This window comes from Ctenopharyngodon idella, chromosome 15, assembly GCF_019924925.1.
Source record: "Ctenopharyngodon idella isolate HZGC_01 chromosome 15, HZGC01, whole genome shotgun sequence".
Classification (NCBI taxonomy): Eukaryota; Metazoa; Chordata; class Actinopteri; order Cypriniformes; family Xenocyprididae; genus Ctenopharyngodon; species Ctenopharyngodon idella.
In genome coordinates, this window is record NC_067234.1 from 38,047,880 (window position 1) to 38,070,276 (window position 22,397).

The 22,397-nt window shown below is 35.3% G+C and overlaps 2 protein-coding genes across 11 annotated transcripts in view; both read right to left on the reverse strand.

The window, feature by feature from the left end:
* LOC127495176 (gastrula zinc finger protein XlCGF8.2DB-like) overlaps nt 1-5,890 on the reverse strand; it is a 43,992-nt gene extending 38,102 nt beyond the window's left edge. Inside the window, exons 1-3 of one of the 4 annotated variants that reach the window (XR_007925076.1) lie at nt 5,806-5,890; nt 5,356-5,412; nt 4,875-5,007 (exon numbers count right to left, since the gene is read on the reverse strand). Coding sequence is in view for 2 of the 4 variants with exons in the window: in XM_051861839.1 (XP_051717799.1) it covers nt 4,875-4,959 (85 nt within the window). In the remaining 2 variants the exon portion in view is untranslated. The remainder of the gene's footprint in view (nt 1-4,874; nt 5,008-5,355; nt 5,413-5,805) is intronic. The other 3 variants (XR_007925077.1, XM_051861839.1, XM_051861837.1) reach the window with 3 other exon arrangements.
* Nucleotides 1-22,001, reverse strand: part of LOC127495189 (gastrula zinc finger protein XlCGF7.1-like) — a 288,096-nt gene extending 266,095 nt beyond the window's left edge. For 4 of the 7 annotated variants that reach the window (XR_007925079.1, XM_051861867.1, XM_051861865.1 and 1 more), the window contains exons 1-2: nt 21,607-21,971; nt 21,132-21,351 (exon numbers count right to left, since the gene is read on the reverse strand). The gene's annotated coding sequence lies outside the window, so the exon portion shown is untranslated. Of the gene's footprint in view, nt 1-21,131; nt 21,352-21,606 lie in introns of all 7 variants that reach the window. The other 3 variants (XM_051861871.1, XM_051861876.1, XM_051861872.1) reach the window with 3 other exon arrangements.
* Nucleotides 22,002-22,397: the final 396 nt, after the last annotated feature.

A 22,397-nucleotide genomic window follows, 5' to 3' on the forward strand; every position in this document is an offset into this window, starting at 1 on the left:
GCCTGCATTGACACCATTTTCTTTAAGAGCTGCTGTGCAGCCAAAATTATATACCAATTATCACTGTAAAGCTGCTTTGACACAATCTGCATTGTAAAAAGCGCTATATAAATAAAGGTGACTTGACTTGAAGTAATAATAAAAAATAATAATAATAAAAAAAAAAAACATTTATGGACAGGGCTGGGCATTGACACAAATTTCACAATTGGAATTGATTTTGATTCAGAAGCTTGTGATTTGATTTCAGTTTGATTATCTTCAATTCAAGAATGATTCATTTAGGGCCTATCAGGTACAGTACATGGCAAATTTCCTCAGAAAAAATTTCAACTAATGCTGTAAACTATACAGGGAACCACAGCTGGTACATCATTATAATATTAAAGGTTAAAATTAATTGATTTGTAAGCTACTTACATATAAATTATAAAGAAGTTTTTTATATAAATTTTTAATGACAAAACATTTCAATGGTGGCCGTTGTAAAACGGTCATTAAGCACATGTTAATTACATGAATATGCAATGGCCTATAGTCACAGTAGATATATATCAAAATGCTCCTCAAGTTAATTTTTGTAGCTAACGAGTTTTCTGACATTGAACGGCTTTTCTGAGGTAAATGTTACAGTAAATGTGACATTTTTACAAGCTATTTTATTGGCGCTTTTCCGCGGTTGAAACAATGATTGATCGATTAACGTTACATTTGACATGATACGGATTTCGGAAAGTTGTACTGTTTCTTTCAACATACCTTTGGTATTCATTCATCCTACATCCATTCATGATTATTTCGTGTTGTAAAGCGGAAGAGATGATCGGTTCACGTGCGCTTTGCCTGTTTGAACTGAAGTGCTACAGCGATGTGTCAGTCACACCACAGAGCGCCAAAAAAGATCACGACAGCCCGAGAGACGTTTATGGTCTCACCCCGAGTCAAGTTTATGGGAAAGTTTATTTTGATTCTTGTGAGGTTTATTGTGCCTGTAAAATCTACTGCTCATGCTCAAAATGCAGTGGTGCCTGTATACCAAATTGTTACACATATTTGTTTAAGGCCAGTTTGGCCTGTTATAGAACAAATAAACAAATAAAATTGGCAACTGGTATCGAATTTGCTCCAAAAAACTGGCCATAAAAATCAGTAATAAAAATATGAAATAAAACATTATTTTAAAAATCTAATAAAGTCTAACAAATGCAGTGTTCAAAGAGCAGTCTGTTTTTTTTCTTGCAAATTAATGTGTAGTTTGTATGGTTAATATTAATGTAACTGTCAGCTCACTAAGGTTTAAAAAAAAAAAATTCAGCCTGGTGGCCATGGTTAAATTTTTTCCCATCCTGCCCTCAACCTAAAATGAGTTTGACACCCCTGATGTAAAGTCAACGCCACCCGCTTTCATCAACTCAAGAAAAAATGCATCAAGTTTAGTCAGATTTATGTACTTTTAATCGGTGTGAGATGCGGTGAGGAATTATGCTGGATGAATTTACCTCAGAGGAAGAGTTTCAAAACACTTATGACGTAACGAAGCCTCGCTTACTGAAATCACGTGATTTTGGCGCTTTGAACCACTGACTCGAAAACAAAACATTCAAAAAGCTTCGAAGCTTCATGAAGCAGTGTTTTGAAATCGCCCATCACTAGATATTGTTGAATTCTCGTAACTTTATAATATTAAGTTTGAACCACTGTAGTCACATGAACTGTTTTAAATATTTTTTTAGTAGCTTTCTGGGCATTGAAAAACGGAGTGTTATTGCTGTCAATGGAGGCCTCACTGAGCCATCGGATTTCATCAAAAATATCTTAATTTGTGTTCTGAAGATGAGCGAAGGTCTTACGGGTGTGGAACGACATGAGGGTGAGTAATTAATTACAGAATTTTCATTTTTGGGTGAACTAACCCTTTAAGATATTTTTGATGAAATCCAATGGCTCAATGAGGCCTCTATTGCCAGCAATGACACTGCACCTCTCAAGATCCATAAAAGGTACTAAAAACATTTAAAACAGTGGTTCAACGTTAATGTTATGAAGCGATGAGAATACTTTTTGTGCACCAAAAAAACAAAATAACAACTTTTCAACAATATCTAGTAATAGGCAATTTTTTAAAACACTGCTTCATGAAGCTTCGAAGTTTTTGTTTCGAATAAGTGGTTCGGATCGTGTATCAAACTGCTGAAATCACGTGACTTTGTGCTCTGAACCACTGATTCGAATCACAAGGTTCGTAAAGCTCCAAAGCAGTGTGTTGAAATCGCCCATCACTAGACATTGTTGAAAAGTCGTTATTTTGGCGCACAAAAAGTATTTTTGTCCCGTTTTAATATTAAGGTAGAACCACTGTACGAATTCCCATGTATTAATATTAAAATCGTGGCATTAATGTTTATTAATTAATGTCGCATTTATTAAATGCAGTTTACTCATCTATTTAATATGAAATAACATTTCTGTTCGTGACTTGTGCTGCAAACTTGTTTCAAAGGATTACATAATGTTAATCAAGACTACACTTTAAAACTTTAAAATGAACAACATTTCTGTAATTGTTTAACCATTTTGTAATATTTAGTTTGTTTGCTGTGTGACACAGAAGGTGTTTTCACTTATGCAGCGACTGACAGTACAACCATAAGATATACCAAAACACAACATCACAAATTACATAAATTTTACTCCAAATCTTTAGAATCCATATGTTTGTAAGGAACAGATCCAAATTCAGCCCTTTATCCAGCGATCTTCATCTTCATTCTCAGCAGTGACCATCATGGTCAAAGCCCACGCTCGTTATGATTCTAATTTTAAAGTTGCACCCTCGAGAAGCAATACGACATGGATTACGGCACTGGTATCGAACGCTCATTGGTTCTCACCTGCTTCGTCACAGATTGCGACATGCCGTGTTTTCAGTGGATTTACATTTGACATGAGTGCACGCCTTCATGGGTGAAGCCGAATTCATATTTTAATGGATTAATAACTTAAATTCTGCTCTGTACCCCATAAAAATACTATTAACGTCAGAGAGGACTGCGACTGCAACTCATCAACATTTGAACTACTTTTGGTACCAATTTTGACATTTTCACAATAAATAAATTGTGATTACCCTTGTTTGTCTGCTGTTCTTTTATTTATAACAGTACATACAGGGCTCGACAATAAGGACTGCCCGATGGCCCGGGGCCAGTGTGACCGACGTTTGGGACAGTTGAAGTTATATATCGTCTATGATATCGTAATTGTTGATTTAACGATCTGATATTATAGAGTATGTCCCTCACTTTACAAAAACCAAACAAAAACACACCCACTGAGTGCACACATACACTACGTGACATGGTCTAGTAGGTTAGACTAGTGCGCATGCATATTTAGAGTGTAGCGCTTTCACTGCGTGATTTAGTCTATTCAAATTCATTTAGAATAAACCCAGAATTAAAGTTAATGGGCAAAAATGCCCCGTATATCTTTTATATTTATATAATTTAATATAGTTAACCAATATTACACAAAGAGCGCCATTTTTATCCAAATATAAGCATTATTACAAATGTGATATTGATTTTGTACAACGTACAGTTTATTAAACAAGCAGTTTATATTAAGTGACTTACATTTTACATCGCTTGTTTCGCACTTTTGCCAGCAAAATAGTTCCAAACAAAATCCACTGAATTGTTTTGCGTCTCTGACCTACACTGAATGAATCAGCCGTTTGAATGAATCGGTTGAATCTCAATGACTCGCTCATTAACAGTGACTTGCTGCCACCTCCTGGTGGGTTTAATTTCACATTTAAAGTATCTTTTCATTTTTATAAATAATTTCAAATAACAGTATTTAACGTTTTATATTTTCAACATTTCAAAACATTATTTATGCATCGGTAACTGCTCTTGACTATAGCTATATAGTTAGCAACACATTAGATTACAATTTCTGCTCCTGAAAATCTCCTTAAGCTACATAAAAACCCGAAATTTGTTTATTCTGTTGTTTTTATTTGTGGTATTACTTGTAATTTGATTATTTGTTCCTAATTTATTACTTACTGTTTACTTGTCTAACAATATTTAAAATAATGAAAATAATAACTAGGCTTATTTTATAGGCTCATTTTCTTTTTTTTTTACTTTATTATTTTTTTTACTGTGGGGCCAGTGAAAATTTTGGCGGGGCAAGTAAAAATTTGAACTACTTGCCCACTGGCCAGTACAAAAAATCCTTAGCATTGAGCCCTGCATAGTTTTAAGAAATGGTTATGGGTAGGTTTAGGAATAGGTGTAGGATTAGCAGCTCAAAATATCGTTTTAATGCTATATTGTTAGTAAAATCGTCATTTTTCTACACATTTCTGTCCATTTTAATTTTCTGTACAAAATGGGTTTGTTTTGGTTAGGGATGGGGTTTAGGGATCTTACATTTATCTATAAAATGATAAAAGGAAAATTATACATATCTTTAGTAAAGATTTGTAAATACTTTACGTTTTTTGCTGTAAAAACATAATAATGCTACGTTTAAATGCTGCCAATATGTCCATTTTGTATGTTTTTGCACCTATCCAAACGTATAAAAATGTACGTTTTGTGTCTTTGAATGTTACAAATTAATACCTACTTATTAACAATGAGACCAGGCTGACAGTTTTGAGGTAAAATGAAAAATGCAATAAATGCAGAATATTGAAGTTATAGATGCACTTTAAAAAAATTCTTGGCACCCACTGTGAACTGTTAAGCCCCCCTTAGCACCCCCAAGAAAAAAATCCTGGAGCAACCACTGCATATACTGCTTATTAATTCACATCTACCAAAGCAGTCAACAATGAAGAATCAAGAATGGACACCAACCTATTTGTTCCTCGGTATCTTCATCTTTTATTCTGGATGGTTCTGGATCACTCATGTCTTCAATCTCCTCTTTAATAAACTCCATCTTTAACAGTCACACAGATTTCAGCTGCTACACCTGGAGTCTGTCCTTCTTGAAAACATTAAGCACATGGTGTCAACAGGCTGAAACAAACTACAGGATCATCACCTTTGAAATTTCACTTTGGTTTGTGTCAAACTATTTAACCTGGATCTTAATTTGGTAGGATGGATAGTCAATTTTTAATCAAACAGACAAAGAGAATGTAATATACACAATAAAGGGTTGTATCACATTCACAATAGTCAATTTCTTTCTGTGTCTCGCTTATAAAAATTCACATTCACGCAAAAAAATTAAACAGTAACAGTACATCCATTTACATTTAAATTATAGCCAGCCAATATATATCAATTTGTTAGAGATAGTGATTTTCTTTTCTTAGATTGTCAAACATACCTGCAATTTATTTACACATAAATTCATTAACACACGCCTTCAGGTTCACTCTTTCAGCTGAAGGATGAATGAGAAAATACATGTTAGATACTGTCCTCAACAACTGCAATTCATTTACATAGGCCAGAGATTTGGCAATAAGCATACATTCTGACATAAAAATAAAAGTTACACATGTTCACTACACTAAATGACGTTTCTACAGACTTAATCCACCGAAAATTATACTTTAGAAAACTTATTAACACGGAAAAACCCGTGCTCTAATTTGGCGCGCGGACGGCAACATTAAACGAACATGTACGTTCATAAAACTCCGAATATACACCAAACCGCTAACAGGAAAACAAATACACACTTGTTCTGGTTTCAAATTCTTGATATTAACTCAAAGCTTTGCTTAAAGCATATTTTTTTTGCTGTTAAATGAGGAGCACTACTGAGACATACCTAACTCTCTCCATTCTTCTGACTCTCTTTTTCTTCTTCCTATTTTTTAACGGCGGTTTGCATCCAGCTTAATGGTGCATTACCGCCACCTTCTGTTCCGGAGTGTGAATCAGTCAGTAAGTTCACAATATAAATTTACAATAATTTAGGGATAGAGGGGGGAAGGAGGGGGGAGAGAAAAAAGAAGAAGAAAAAAACCCTTCCTTACTATTATATCCTATAATAAAGCTCAGTATCCCTTAAAAAACCTGACAACGCTCTCACCTGTGCTCTAACATTCATACTTAGTATTGTTTTTAAAGTGAGATTCTGGACCCCTAATTCCTTCAGTTTGTTATCCATTATCACCCTCTCCCTACAATGTAGATCTTCCTGACACTCCTCAGTCCTCACACATACCTGTCTGATGTTTCCCTATACCATTTTTAATGTTTTATTTAGAGCACAATGTCCCACCCGTAGTCTTGTTAGTATAGTTTCCTCTTTCCTGTCTCCCTTATTTACTTTAATACTCTTTTGGATATGGTATAGATGTCTCCCTTTCCCTTCACTATCCCACATTTCTTGCCACTTTTGGTTAATTTTTTCCCAGATTATGCATTTCACTTCCGCTTTACTGATTCTTATTTGCATTTCTACATTTTCCTTCTTTCTGACTTCTGACTGAGAGAGCAAGAACGAACGGTCCATTGCACTCACAAAACTCAAAATAATAATTATAAACAAAAATACATATTTTTCTTCTGCCTTGCACAACAAAATAAAGATGATATACATAAAGTAAAAGAATATAAGCAATTAATCGTTTATTAGCAATTTAAGCAATTAATAAATTATTGTCACCAAATCAATAATAATACAAATAAAAGTTTGCTGGAACAGCAAAAAAAAAAAAAAAACTCCCAACACTACATTATACATAATTATAATTCATTTAATATAAATATAATTAGCAGCAAAAGATTGGCATTTTTGTCTTCGAAATGCTTTCACCTTAAACTGGGATACAGGGGCACTCCCCAATATCTTTATTGCGTAAGATATATGTGACTTTATACTCACAGCTGATTGGTCCAGTTTTTCTTTTTTTGTTTGTTTGTTTTTTATTCAATGCCACAAGAACAAGAGGTATTACATATTCACATTATCATATTTACATAAGCTGCCAAGGAAAAAAGAAGGGGAAAAAAATAATTTAAAAAAATTATTAATATTGCATAAATTTCAGTGCTTTCAGAGCATTACATGTTTTCAGTGCTTTTTTTTTTTTTTGGTTTGTTCCAAAAGATTTACATATATAATTAAATATTTAAAGTCATTTATAAAATGTGAAAAATTTGGTTTATATTGAGCCCACTTCTTCTTATGTATATGGTATTTTCCTAATAAAATAAACAAATGTATAATATGTAGTTCTTTACATTTCAAATTGTCATTCTCTGTATAAAAAAAGTACATCAAATACACAAATTTCTAACATACACTCAGGTTTTCTATTAATATAGAATTCTAAATCTTTCCAAAATAATCTTGCATAAATACAGTGAAAAAACAGATGTAAATAGTTTCTTTTTCTTGTCCACAAAATTCACAGGTATAGAAAATATTGAGCTTAAATCTTTCCAAAACAGGCTTAGCAAGTATTTTGCAAGACACTTCCCTAATTTTGTTATTGAGACAGAACTTATTTGAAAGTTTCCATGCTTTAACCCAAGAGATATTACCAAATAAAGAAGACCAAAAAAATCTTGCAGCAGGAAAAGATACAAGAGCATTTCTTATAACCTTGTTGCTACACTGTTGTTTTAGAACATCAACATTATCAATGAAAATATTCTGACAAGGATTATCCATGTTGATTTCCACTGAACTAGAGTTCTTTAAAAGTAACGTGACGCTCTTTGGAATCGCGTCAAGAACAATAACAAACTCTCTTGGTTTAACTGGAAATTGGAATTTTTGAAGAAATTCAGTATATGACAACAAATACCCATGGGAATTAACCAACTGTCTTACTAACATAACATGTATGATAGAATAATTATTTGTTTTTGAATAGTATGTCTTTGTTATTCCATATGAAATAGTTATGGAGTGAAGAATTGTGCTTATATACTAATTGTATATATAGAGTGAATTCTTATGTGTGTATTAAGGTCTCCTTTAACTTTGAAACTCTTTCCACACTGAGTGCACGTATACGGTTTCTCTCCAGTGTGAATTTTTAAGTGTGTTTTAAGGTTTGCTTTTTGTGTGAAAACTTTTCCACACTGATTGCAGGTGTACGATTTCTCTCCGGTGTGAATTCTCATGTGATTGTTAAGGTCTCTTTTTTCTCTGAAACTCTGTCCACACTGAGTGCATGTATGCGGTTTCTCTCCAGTGTGAATTTTTAAGTGTGTTTTAAGGTTTGCTTTTTGTGTGTAACCTTTTCCACACTGAGTGCATGTATGCGGTTTCTCTCCAGTGTGAACTCTCATGTGTGTTGGAAGGAATCCTTTTCTTGTGAAACTCTTTCCACACTGAGTGCAGGTGTGCAGCTTTTTGGCATTTGTTCTTTGAGTTTTAAAGTTATGATGTTCCTCCTCCACTTCATTCAGTTCTTGTCTTTGCTGTTTCACTTCCACCTGGTCTAAAACACACATCAAGTTAGAATCAGTTCAAGTGAACCCTGATTTAATAGCAGAAAGCAACAGAGATCAGGTATCATCAGGTATCCTCCCCTTCCCCCCAGAAATTTGCATAGCACCGGCGCAGAGGACTAAAACGTAAAAATACTTACATATTAACAGCAATAAAAACGTAAATCATGTAACGTAAAGTGTGAATGTATATGAATTCCCATGTATTAATATTAAAATCGTGGCTTTAATGATTTAATGTTGTTTTTAGTCGAATTTATTGAAAGCAGTTTACTCATCTACTTAAATAACATTTCTGTTCGTGACTTGTGCTGCTCGTTTCGGAGGATTGCATAATGTTAAACAAGACTACAATTTAAAACCTTATGAATAAATTTTCTGTAATTGTTTAATCATTTTGTAATATTTAGTTTGTTTGCTGTGAGACACAGAAGGCATCTTCTCCTATGCAGTGACTGACAATACAACCATAAGATACACCAAAACACAACATAAATTCACAAATCACATCCATTTTATTTGTTCGCTGTACTCCAAATCTTTAGAATCCATATGTTTGTAAGGAACAGATCCAAATTCAGCCCTTTATCCAGCGATCTTCATCTTCATTCTCAGCAACAGCGACAGTCACAGTCAAAGCTCGCACTCGTTATGATAAATTTGAAAGTAGCGCCACCCTCGAGAAGTGTTACGACATGGTTTACGGCACTGATATCAAACGCTCATTGGTTCTCACCTTCGTCACAGATTACGACATGCCGTGTTTCAGCGGATTGACATTTGAAATGAGTGCGCGCCTTCACGGAGAGAAGCCGGATTCATCATATTTTCATGGATTAATAAATTAAATTCTGCTCTGTACCCTATAAAAAACTATTACCGCCAGAGAGGACTGTGACTGGAACTCATCATTTGAACTACTTTTGGTGCCACTTTTGAAATTTTCGCAAAAAAAAAAAAAAAAAAAATTATTGTGATTATGCTTGTTTGTCTGTCATTCTTTTATTTATATTAGTAGGTAGTTTAAAGAAATGGTTATGGGTAGGTTTAGGGGTAGGTGTAGGATTAGTGGCTCAAAATATCGTTTTGATGTTATATTTTTACTAAAATTGTCATTTTCCTACACATTTCTGCCCATTATGTTTTATTCTTTTAACATTCTGTATAAAATGAGTAGATTTAGGTTCGGGATGGGGTTTAGGGATCTTACATTTATCTACAAAACGATAAAAGGGAAATTGTACATATATCTTTAAGACATGATAAGATTCGTAAATATTTTACATTTTTTCGCTGTAAAAAACGTAAGTATTTTTACATTTTAGTGCCATAATTATGTCAATATTGTACGTTTTAGCACCTTTCTAAACGTACAAAAATGTACGTTTTGTGTCTTTGAAAGTTACGTATTAATACCTACGTATTAACAATGAGACCAGGCTGATCTATCGCAACATAATGTGTTAAAAACAGACGTCTTGATGCCTTGTCTGCTTTACATTTTTTTAAAATGGCATGTCAAATTAAAACTTCAACTTTTAAAACACGTCTTGACAAAATGCACTCTTTTCCATTTTGTTTGAATTTTTTCAAGCATAAACCCATTCCTTTCTTTTAGTTTTAAAGGTTTTAAAGCCCTCGTTATCTGTTCCAGCCACTAGGTGGGATTCTCCATCCATAGACATAATAAATACAGACATGTCTAAGTGATTGTAAGTCTGCAGGTTTCAATAAACTGTTATTTATTCAAAGCTCGATGGTAATAATAAAGATGTTCAGAGAAATGGATAGTGTCTAATAAATGTGCAGTTTATAATGTGACCTTATAGTTTTGAGGTAAAATGAAAAATGCAGGATATTGAAGTTATAGATGCACTTAAAAAAATTCTTGGCACCCCCTCTGAACTGTTAAGCCCCCCTTAGCACCCCCAAGAAAAAGTCCTGGAGCCACCACTGCATATACTGCTAATTATTTCACAGCTACCAAAGCAGTCAACAATGAAGAATCAAGAATGGACACCAACCTGTTTGTTCCTCAGTATCTTCATGTTTTATTCTGGATGGTTCTGGATCACTCATGTCTTCAATCTCCTCTTTAATAAACTCCATCTTTAACAGTCACACAGATTTCAGCTGCTACACCTGGAGTTTGTCCTTCTCTTGTAGGATGATGTGAATATTCCCAGTATTTATTAATTAATTGTTGTGGGAGGAGCTTCACTGCAGGTGTGAACTGTGATCACTGTGTTTTTGATTAAATCTCCATTTAAAACACACAGGGCCATCATGTTTAACTGAGCTGCTGAAAAGCCATTAGTTCCCTGTTTTCACCTCCTTCATCATGGTAATGTATGAGATATTCTGTAAATTGGCACATTAAGCAGATTTTATTGGTGTCAACAGGCTGAAACAAACTACAGGATTATCACATTTGAAATTTCACTTCATTTCTTGTCAAACTATTTCACCTGGATCTTAACATGGTAGGATGGATAGTCAATTTTTAATCAAACAAATAAATGAAGCTGCACTGAAACTGTAATTTTGACCTTCAACCGTTTGGGGTAAATTGAAGTCCACTATACAGAGAAAAATCCTGGAATGTTTCCATCAAAAACATTCATTTCTTTTTGACTGAAGAAAGAAGGACTTGGACATCTTGGATGAGCAAATTATCAGGAAATTTTTATTTCAAAGTGGACTAATACTTTAATAAAGCTGAACTTGAGTTAACTGTATCTGTATCTCATATCATATGCTATCATTACAGCCAGTAGCTCTTCTGTAAATACAGAAACAAAATCTGATATTCTTTAACTTTCTTCTATTACCATTTTTGGAATAATGTACGCAATTCCCACTTGACCTTTCTCCGGATCCTTTGATTCATCGATAACTGTTTATATTGTCCATATTTATTAATGAAATTCTTTACTACACCTGAATCCATTTCATTCTGTCCTCTTACTTGTCTCTCTTCCAAAAAAGATAAATCCGCATTAGGATCAGGAAGAATCCATAGTGGTATTGAAGGCCATATCACACTAAATATTTCTTCAAACCGATTTTATTCCTGAAACATTGTCTCTCTCCGTTCCGTTCCGGTCCATTGCCAATGACGTCACTCACAAGTAACTCAAAATATTAATTATAAACAAAAATACACATTTATCTTCTGCCTTGCACAATAAAAGAAATATGATATACATAAAGTACAGGAATATAAGCAATTAATTGTTTAACACATATAATTCAATAATAAAACAAATTAAAGTTTGCTGGAACGGTTACAAAAAAAACACTCACAACACTACATTATACATAATTATAATTCATATAATATAAATATAATAAATAATTAGCAGCAAAAGATTGGCAATTTTGTCTCTAAAATGCTTTCACCTTAAACTGCTTTAATTTGCTATGAGAGATACAAGGGCACTCCTCCTATATCTTTATTGCCTCAGATATATGTGACCAGTTTTGGTTTGCAATCTCTAACCCAGAATAAATTCTGTATAGCATAAGGTACCATGGCATTAAACGCCGCTAAAAACCAATCCACCTTCTTGAGCTCGAAAAACCAGAGTTTTCTCAAGCTACTTTCAAACTTACCTAGGGTGTGTTTCCCAAAGCTAACTATGGTCGCAAGTTCAGTCATTACCGACACAATTCAACCAAACTTGCGACACTAACGATGCTTTTGGGAAACTCACCCCTGGGTAGCAACTGAAACTGGCTTCATGCAACAGGCCAATGGTGATTTAGATAATAAATGTTTTGTCATTAACATTGCATGATACAAATCAAATTACACACCAGTGAATGTTGTCAAAAAATGTTTGTCTTGTAAAGCTTTTATATTTGTACACACTTGCAACTTACTGCAGCAGTTTTAACGGCATTTTCATCCATTTGTAAATCAAGAAAACTTAATTGCAATTTTATTTTGCAGTTTGTTTATTGTTTAACATTTTACAGTATCTTATTTTCTAACTACAGTCACTGACTATGGTTCAATCCGAACAAAATATAGTAAACATTAGCAAATAACTAAATGACATGAATATGTCTTATTCAAGCAGATTTTGCAAAGTAATTACCAGAAATATACAAATAATTATTGTTTTTTTTTCTCTTTTAATTCCTTAATCAGACTACAAACAAGTCTTTATAGTTCTCTAAGCATTTCACCAAATTAAACTAGATTACACTGAGCTTTTTTATTTTTTTCATCTCACACCATTTACTAGAATGTGCATTTGACATGAAGAATTAAATGTTGCTCATTGTGACGACTTCTTAAGACATTTCTTCATGTGAGTCAGAAGGCCTCTTTTATGTTTGAAACTCTTCTCACACTGAGTACAGTACGGTTTCTCTCCAGTATGAACTCGCTCATGTGATTTCAGGTTTCCAGAATGAGTGAAACTCTTGTCACAATATGAGCACTTGTGATATTTTGTTCCAGTATGAATTCTTTGGTGATTTTTCAGATGGTCAGCTCTAATAAAGCTCTTCCCACAGTCCAAACACACATGATCTTTCTCACCTGTGTGTTTTTTCTGGTGTCGTTTACAATGATCCTGTCGCGTAAAAAACTCTCCACAAAAAGAACATGCAAAATATGACTTCTCGTTTATGTGAGTTTTCAGGTGTTCTTTTAGAGTTGATGATAATTTAAAATCTTTACCACACTGATCACAGTTATATGGTTTTTCTCCAGAGTGAATGCGCAGATGATACCTGAGATCAGTTTTACATTTGAATCTCTTCTCACACTGAGTACAGTGGTGCGGCTTCTCTCCAGTATGAAGTCGCTCATGTATTTTCAGGGTTCCAGACTGAGCAAAACTCTTGTCACAATATGAGCACTTGTAAGGTCTTTCTCCAGTATGAATTCTTTGGTGCTGTTTCAGCGTGCCACCTGTAGTAAAGCTCTTCCCACAGTCTAAGCACACATGGTCTCTCACTTTATGATGTGTTTTCTTTTGAGTTGTGAAGTTGCAATGTTCCTTCTCAACTTCGTATAGTTTGTGTTTTTGCTCTTTCACTTCCATCTGGTCTAAAATAAACATGTGAGAATCAGGTCAAGGAGGATAAATGTGAAAATTCAACTGAACCCTGATTTAATAGCAGAAAACAAGAGATCAGCTATCAGGTAAGTATCAGATCTTTAATGTGCCAAAGGTTAGTTCTGTCATTCCCTTGTTAATACAATCAAACAGATGTCAGATTGTAATAAATAAGTTTATGATCAGTGTGTTGCATTTTCTCTATTATTATAATTATAGTGCTTATTATTTCACAGCCAGTAGATCTGTTGAACTGAAGCTTTGATACCTTAATGTTTCTCAGCAGTAAACAATGAAGAATCAAGAATGGACACCAACCTGTTTGTTCCTCAATATCTTCATCTTTTATTCTGGATGGTTCTGGATCACTCATGTCTTCAATCTCCTCTTTAATAAACTCCATCTTTAACCGTCACGCATTTCAGCTGCTACACCTGGAGTTTGTCCTTCTCTTCACTGCAGGTGTGAACTGTGATCACTGTGTGATACTGACGCCCACAGGACTAGATCTGGAAAAATCAAAAAGAAGGGACTAAATATACACTGAGCTACTTTAATTACTCTGAAATTATTACAGTGCAACAGCAAAGAGTGTGTTTACATGTTAGATGAGATAAGTTTATTGCAACTGAGCAGGACCACATGGAGGTGCCACAACAACCCTAAACTAACCTCCTTGACCTGACTGCATATGCATATGCATAACCTGTTAGCGGGTGGCATATGTATGGCAGCAAGCAAACACTTTGTCCTCAAAGTTGATGTGTTAGAAGCAGGAAAAATGGGCAAGTGTAAGGATTTGAATGAGTTTGACAAGGGCCAAATTGTGATGGCTAGACGACTGGGTCAGAGCATCTCCAAAACTGCAGCTCTTGTGGGGTGTTCCCGGTCTGCAGTGGTCAGTATCTATCAAAAGTGGTCCAAGGAAGGAACAGTGGTGAACCGGCGACAGGGTCATGGGCGGCCAAGGCTCATTGATGCACGTGGGGAGCGAAGGCTGGCCCGTGTGGTCCGATCCAACAGACGAGCTACTGTAGCTCAAATTGCTCAAGAAGTTAATGCTGGTTCTGATAGAAAGGTGTCAGAATACACGGTGCATCACAGTTTGTTGCGTATGGAGCTGCATAGCCTCAGACCAGTCAGGGTGCCCATGCTGACCCCTGTCCACCGCCGAAAGAGCCAACAGTGGACACGTGAGCATCAGAACTGGACCACGGAGCAATGGAAGAAGGTGGCCTGGTCTGATGAATCATGTTTTCTTTTACATCACGTGGATGGCCGGGTGTGTGTGCGTCTCTTACCTGGGGAACACATGGCACCAGGATGCACTATGGTAAGAAGGCAAGCCGGCGGATGCTTTGGGCAATGTTCTGCTGGGAAACCTTGGGTCCTGCCATCCATGTGGATGTTACTTTGACACGTACCACCTACCTAAGCATTGTTGCAGACTATGTACACCCTTTCATGGAAACGGTATTCCCTGGTGGCTGTGGCCTCTTTCAGCAGGATAATGCGCCCTGCCACAAAGCAAAAATGGTTCAGGAATGTTTTGAGGAGCACAACAACGAGTTTGAGGTGTTGACTTGGCCTCCAAATTCCCCAGATCTCAATCCAATCAAGCATCTGTGAGATGAGCTGAACAAACAAGTCCGATCCATGGAGGCTCCACCTCGCAACTTACAGGACTTAAAGGATCTGCTGCTAACATCTTGGTGCCAGATACCACAGCACACCTTCAGGGGTCTAGTGGAGTCCATGCCTCGACGGGTCAGGGCTGATTTGGCAGCAAAAGGGGACCAACACAATATTAGGAAGGTGGTCATAATGTTATGCCTGATCAGTGTATACTTACTACAATACACGGATCAATTCAGAAGTACTAAACACAGAAACATACAGATGACAAATCAAATCATTATCCTCAATGTGTGTGAAAACAACGAGATAAGATAAGTGCATAAATTACAATGTATATCAGTGCGTCAAGTGCGTACATGCACGGTTTGTTTGCGCATCAATAACAATGGTCTCACGGATGCTTTTCTGTATGACTCCTGTACATCTCCGCAATTGTCTTTACCTTGATTGCAATCCTCACCCATCAAAACTTTAATAGCGAGACACTGGTTTGCTTTATCCAGCTGAGAAACCTAGTTTGCAAATCATCTCTGGCCATACAGTGGTGGGATGTTTTGACGTTCAGTCTGTATTTCACAAACTTTCATGCTCTTCAGAAACTGTCACAGAATATGACAGAACTCGTGTTTTAAAGTGAAACACACTAGAATGAATAATTCACTGAAAACACAATGCGAGTCTCTATTCTCTCTGCCATCTCTCAGCCTGGACTTCTATGATCTAACTGCGTGACAAGTTATGTTAATGATACAATTTCATGTGCTTCAGTAATTTATTTGAGTTAAATGTGCTAAGTTATTTTAAGTGTAAGTTTTCATTGAAAGGCTCACAACTAGTCAATTCCAAAAACCTGGAAGACCTTCTGAATGTATACAAGAAGTAGGCTTTTTTAAAAAGCAAAATAAATAAAAAATAAACATAGTAGTAGGGAGGATAAATGAATAATTTAAAGCCATTTTGAGAATAACATGCAATCATGTAATCAATAAAAAGTAACTGTAGTCTGATTGAGTACTTTAAAATGTAATATAATCTAATTACAAGTACTTGTTTTTTGGAATCTGATTACGTGAGATGCTCGCGTTTAATCTAGAATGAGTGTTACCTAGCTGCTCAGCTAAAAGTTTCCCAAATATGCAAATACCATTCACAAGCACCCGTAAAAGCTGTTGAGATGTATTTGAGTTGAGTCAGTGGCAACGCACGAAAGGGGCATTTGTAAAATATTCAGGACATTTTTCTTCTTGGGCGAGCGATTCATGGACAGCTTTCCCTGCATATGAAATCCCCCATATGCCAGCAAACCAATGAGAACATAGGACAATAGACCCTTTTCACATTTCCAGGTTTCTCAAAAGCAGAAGTCTCAATAGTTGGGTAAACTTTTATAGTGGTGAATGAGAGACTTCATTAAATATATTTTTTGTTTCCATTTGTGAAAAAAGCAAAAGAAAAACTCCACAATAGTGTTTTCACAACTTTCAAAAAGAGGAAAAATAGAGTGATTGATAAAAATAGTAAGGTGACGTCAGCAGCGCAATGCATTCTGGAACTTTAGGACACCGACGCTACTATAGCGACTGCGTAGTATTGGAGGTAGACTTTAATATTTATTTGATAGATAAAAAAAAATTAAAAATAACATTAAAATGGTGAATGCTTGCTGTGTTATGAACTGCCTTAGCTGCTCTCACGACTGGCGTGAAAACAGATTTCAAACTAAGTGCAATTTCAGCTTTCCAGCTTGGAAACATCAGTGAAAATGATTTCTTCGAGTGTATGATACACGATGAATATGTGCAGTGTTTTGGCGCAGAATGAGCGCTGGAATGCAAGTAAGGCATTTAAATATTACTCTGTTTATTCTAAGCAAGTGCAAGCAGTTCTTAAAAAGTAATGACGTAAATACAGCTGTTTTGTCTCTGTTGATTTTTATTTGGTGTCAATGTACGCTCCTGAGCATGTCCTAAAATATGGTGATGACTACCCAGAATACAACGCGCAATGACGTAGAATCCCATTCACTATAGAGGGTATGCACATGACGTCACCGTCGACCGTTATGACTGCGGTTACGCCCACTGAGTGGCAAAAGACTGAGTGGCAGCATTGGTTTTCAGCGTGAATGCCACGAAAAACACAAAATACATCCAAAACGGGAAAGAGCTTTGCGACTGACTGTACAAATAGCTTTGACACAAAATCTGAGGTATATTTTTACAGACTGCTGAAAGCTACAGAAAAAAGAAGCAAATAGGTCGCTGCAATTCACAGAAACAGCTGCACTCCAGGAAAAGAAACATGTTTTGCAGTTATCATTTTGTGTCAAAATGTTGGATTTTGGTGTAAAATCAAACCCTATATATTGTATTGTTATATACTGTGTTGACAACTCAATTAAATATTTACCATCTTATATTCTGCATAATTTTTTTTTTTTTTTTAAATAAACACTGACAAAAACTATACAAGTTTTAGGGCTGGATGATATGACGAAATATATAACATTGATATAAGTGATCCGATTTAGACCTACCTATATTGTAGTTATACCAGGCTTTCATTGGCAGATTTGCTTTATGTATCTCCCGGCGTCGAAATCAGGCACATATAAATGTCAGGAAACACGATTCCTGGCTGCATGTCAATATCCATAGATTAGGTTTCTTTGACATGTCATAAGGAACACTTTCGAGCCCAAACTTTAGTGTAATCTTTTGTTTTAATCGCGTGTTCGCAGTTTCCCCTATTAAATCCAGTCATGCAGCAGGTTCTTTTGCCACTCAGTCCAGCTGAGGGAGCGCGTTCCGGCGGGAAAATAACGTTGATGAAACACCCACATCAGCGTAAACTAGTTTTTTTTATTTTTTATTAATTTGATGTAAAGGTAATATAATACTATAGTGTTATAAACGTACACACATTTAAAAATAAAATGAAAATATATATTTAAAAAAAAAAACTGCACGATTTACGATACTGATGACCGTTAAAACGCGTCATCACATAGCAACAGAGCGCGCCAAAGCTGCTGTAGAAAAAATTACCGTCGTGGCAAGTAAATAAATAAGTTACATATGTATTACTAACAGTTTATCATGTAAGCTTTATGTACACCTCAAACTAGGGATTTATAGTAATTTATAGTGTTAATGTTAATTAGCGAGTCCACGATGGCTTAATTGGGTAGGCAGAGCAGCTTGCGCGCCACTGCTGTACACACTAATCAAGTTAAAGACTAAATTCAGATATCTAACCTTAGCTCTATATTATGGCACATTATTAATTAATATTGTTAATCAGTATTAACATCAATTCTTACATTAATAAATTATAAGATTTCATGTTTATTCAATAATAAACTTGAGCACATAATGTGTTAATTAGTAGTTACCTCATCTCTCAAGCTGGTTCATGTCATCTCTCACGAGTGGCAGCAACATACAGATTGAAAATATACAACATCCAGCGAAAAACTTCACAACTGTTCTTCATTCAAACTCTTACACGGTCGCTAACTTGATAAACTTGAACAGGTCTTCAAACTTTAAGCGCTCGTGTCTCTCTTCTGCGCATATCCTCTTGGATTTACACAGTAAACTAGAAACCTCTTTAGTGTATTACTGCCACCTACTGGATATTTACATGCACTCATTTTTGTAATGAATCCCATTCGATTTCAGATTGTGAAAGCTGTTTATATGAACCCTAAAAATTTACCATTCAATTATTAGTTTACATGTGTATGTTATTTTGACTGAAATTACTTGTCGCATCTCTCATTATGTGTCTTGATTAAGTGTACTTCCTCATTTAACCCTATATTCATATTCTTGTAATACGAAGCGCTTTAGACTATTAATGATATGCTACTTCTTTTGCCCACTTTATTTGTGTAGCCTATGTAAATGTTGTCCATTTACACCTGTGCCTCATTATTCCCATTGTCTTCCCTTCACTTTTCATGATTTTTTTGCCTTTTTCATGGCCTTCCACATACTAAACAATCATCACATTCAGCGGTTTATCTGGAAATGTTCTATATCTTATGTGGTATATGCTATATTGTTGATGTTTTATTGGAGTCAGTCTGAGTAGTTTTAAGGGTACAGTGCAACTTTCATGATACAAATCAAATTACACACCAGTGAATGTTGTCTCGTAATTATTATTTTTTTTATTAGTATTATTTGTATACACTTGCAACTTACTGCAGCAGTTTTAATGGCATTTTAAACCATCTGTAAATAAAGAGATCAACTTTATTTTTTAGTGTTTAACATTTTACAGCGTCTTATTTTCTAACTACAGTCACTCTTTACAATCAGAACAAAATACAGTAAACATTACTAAATAAGTAAATGACATTATTATGTCTTATTTGAGCAGATTTCACAGGTAATTACCAAGTAGCAGAGACACAAATAATCATTTACACTGTGTTAGTGCTGACATCCTGCTGACAAAATGTCAGAAATATCAGATTCGACCCCAGCTGTCAGATCCTGTCAAAAGATAATTGTTTTGTCTGAAAACCAGTAAACCCTGTCTGGTACCCAAAACTCTATTAACAGTTTTCTATCGGCCTGAGAGTTTGACTGGGAATAGCAGAAGCAGGAGATGAAGTGATGATAATAAAAAACAAGAGCTTATTGAATAATCTTAGTTGCGTATGTTTCAATGCTCAGTTTGTCTGACCAATTCAAATACAACAAGTGTTATCATCATACCAAAGCAAAAACAATGGAAAATTACTGCTTCACAACATTGTCCTGTGACATTAAACCCTTGAATTGGAAACATTCTCTTATCTATTACTCATAAAGACAAACATCCCTCGAAAACAAACACACAATCATAGTATTCAACAATAGCAAGCACTGCAAGAGCAAGGAAATAAGTAAAATAATGAGTAATATAAAAACATAAATTGACAAATGAATGATAAAATGATTGATGTAAAACAAATAATAATGAGTAAATGATAAATTAAATGACAACATTTCAACTGCACTCCAGATTTTATTCATCTCACACCATTTACTTGAATGTATTTGACATGAAAATGAAATGTTGCTCACTGTGACGGCTTATGATATTTCTTCATGTGCCTGAGAAGGCTTTTTGAATGTCTAAAACTCTTCTCACACTGAGTACAGTACAACTTCTCTCCAGTATGAACTGGCTGATGTTCTTTCAGGTGTCCCGACTGAGTGAAACTCTTGTCACAATATGAGCACTTGTAAGGTTTTTCTCCAGTGTGAATTCTCTGGTGCAGTTTCAGATGGTCAACTGTAATAAAGCTCTTCCCGCAGTCCAAACACACATGATCTTTCTCACCGGTGTGTGTTTTCTGGTGCCGTTTACAATGTTCCAGCCGTGAATAAGTCTCTCCACAAAATGAACATGCATAAGGCCTCTCGTTTGTATGAACTATCAGGTGTTTTTTTAGATTTGATGACATTTTAAAATCTTTACCACACTGATCACAGTTAAATGGCTTTTCTTCAGAGTGAACGCGCAGATGATGATACTTGAGATTGATTTTACATTTGAAACTCTTTATACACAGAGTACAGTTGTAAGGCTTCTCTCCAGTATGAGCTCGCTCGTGTAATTTCAGGGATCCAGACTGAGTGAAACTCTTGTCACAATATGAGCACTTGTAAGGTTTTTCTCCAGTATGAATTCTTTTGTGCTGTCTCAGATTGGCAGCCGCAGTAAAGCTCTTCCCACAGTCCAAACACACATAATCTCTCACTTTATTATGTGTTTTCTGGTGCTGTGAAAAACTGTTCAACCATGAAAAACTCTTTTGAGCTTTGAAGTCATGTTCCTTTTTACTTCATTCAGTTTCTGGTTTTGCTCCTTCACTTCCATTTGGTCTAAAATAAATATATTAAGTAGTTAGAATCAGTTACCTTAATGTTTCTCAACAGTAAACAATGAAGAATCAAGAATGGACACCAACCTATTTGTTCCTCAGTTTCTTCATGTTTTATTCTGGATGGTTCTGGATCACTCATGTCTTCAATCTCCTCTTTAATAAACTCCATCTTTAACAGTCACACAGATTTCAGCTGCTACACCTGGAGTTTGTCCTTCTCTTGTTGGATGATGTGAATATTCCCAGTATTTATTGGTGAATTGTTGCAGGAGGGGATTCACTGCAGGTGTGAACTGGACCGGATCTGGAAAAAAACAAAACAAAAACAAAAACCAGGTGACTGAATATACTGAACTACTTTAATTATGCTGAAATTATGTGAACATATTTGCTATACAGAGTAAGGCTTTATATTATTAACATTAACATTAGCCCTACATTATGACACATCGTTAATTATTTCTGTTAATGACAACAATTCTTACATTAGAAAGGAAGAATTCAAGTTTTCTCAATATTAACACGAAACCTGGGTACATGACAATTAGTATTTAAATACCTCATCTCTCAAACTGGTTCATGTCAACATCGGGAACATCTCTCACGTGTGGAAACAACAAACAGACTGAAAATATACAGCATCCGGCGAAAATACTCCACAACTGTCCATTCAAATTCCTACACGATCGTTACAGTCGTCGATTAATATCAACAAATACTTGAACTGGGCTTCAAACATTCAGCACTCTCTTCAGCGTATCCTCTATTTGTTCTTTTGGATTTACATGGCAAACTAGAAACCCCTTTAGTGTATTGCTGCCACCTACTGGATGTTTACATGCACTAATATTCGTAATGAATCCAATCCAATGTCAGATTCTGAAACTTTGCAATACAATTCGCATATAATAGTTTACATGTATGTATTCCGAACCCAAACAAACCTTAAGCGCATGCGCAGTGTGTCCGTCGCCGCCTTCAGAAATTGAGAAAGACAGCACAATAATGTTACTGGAGTTATTAAGAGTGTAAATGCCGTTTTTTGCCTTGATGACAACTCTAAAAACCTCGACATTTTTGTGTATATACTTATACATAAAGATTGTGAAGTAATTTCCTGATATTAACTACTTTGGTGCTGCAAGAACATTGTAAGAAGCCAGGATAACCGACCTTCTCATCTGAGCTTTTCTTTCTTTCTAGCCTAACGTAATTCGCATAAGTTAACTGACAAATTTACGAAACAAGAAACATTAACGAAGCCGTTTTCATCATATTTGGCATAAGATTAAAACTGAATGTGTACATATTGTGTACCTATATAATATATAATAAAACAAAATCTGGTGA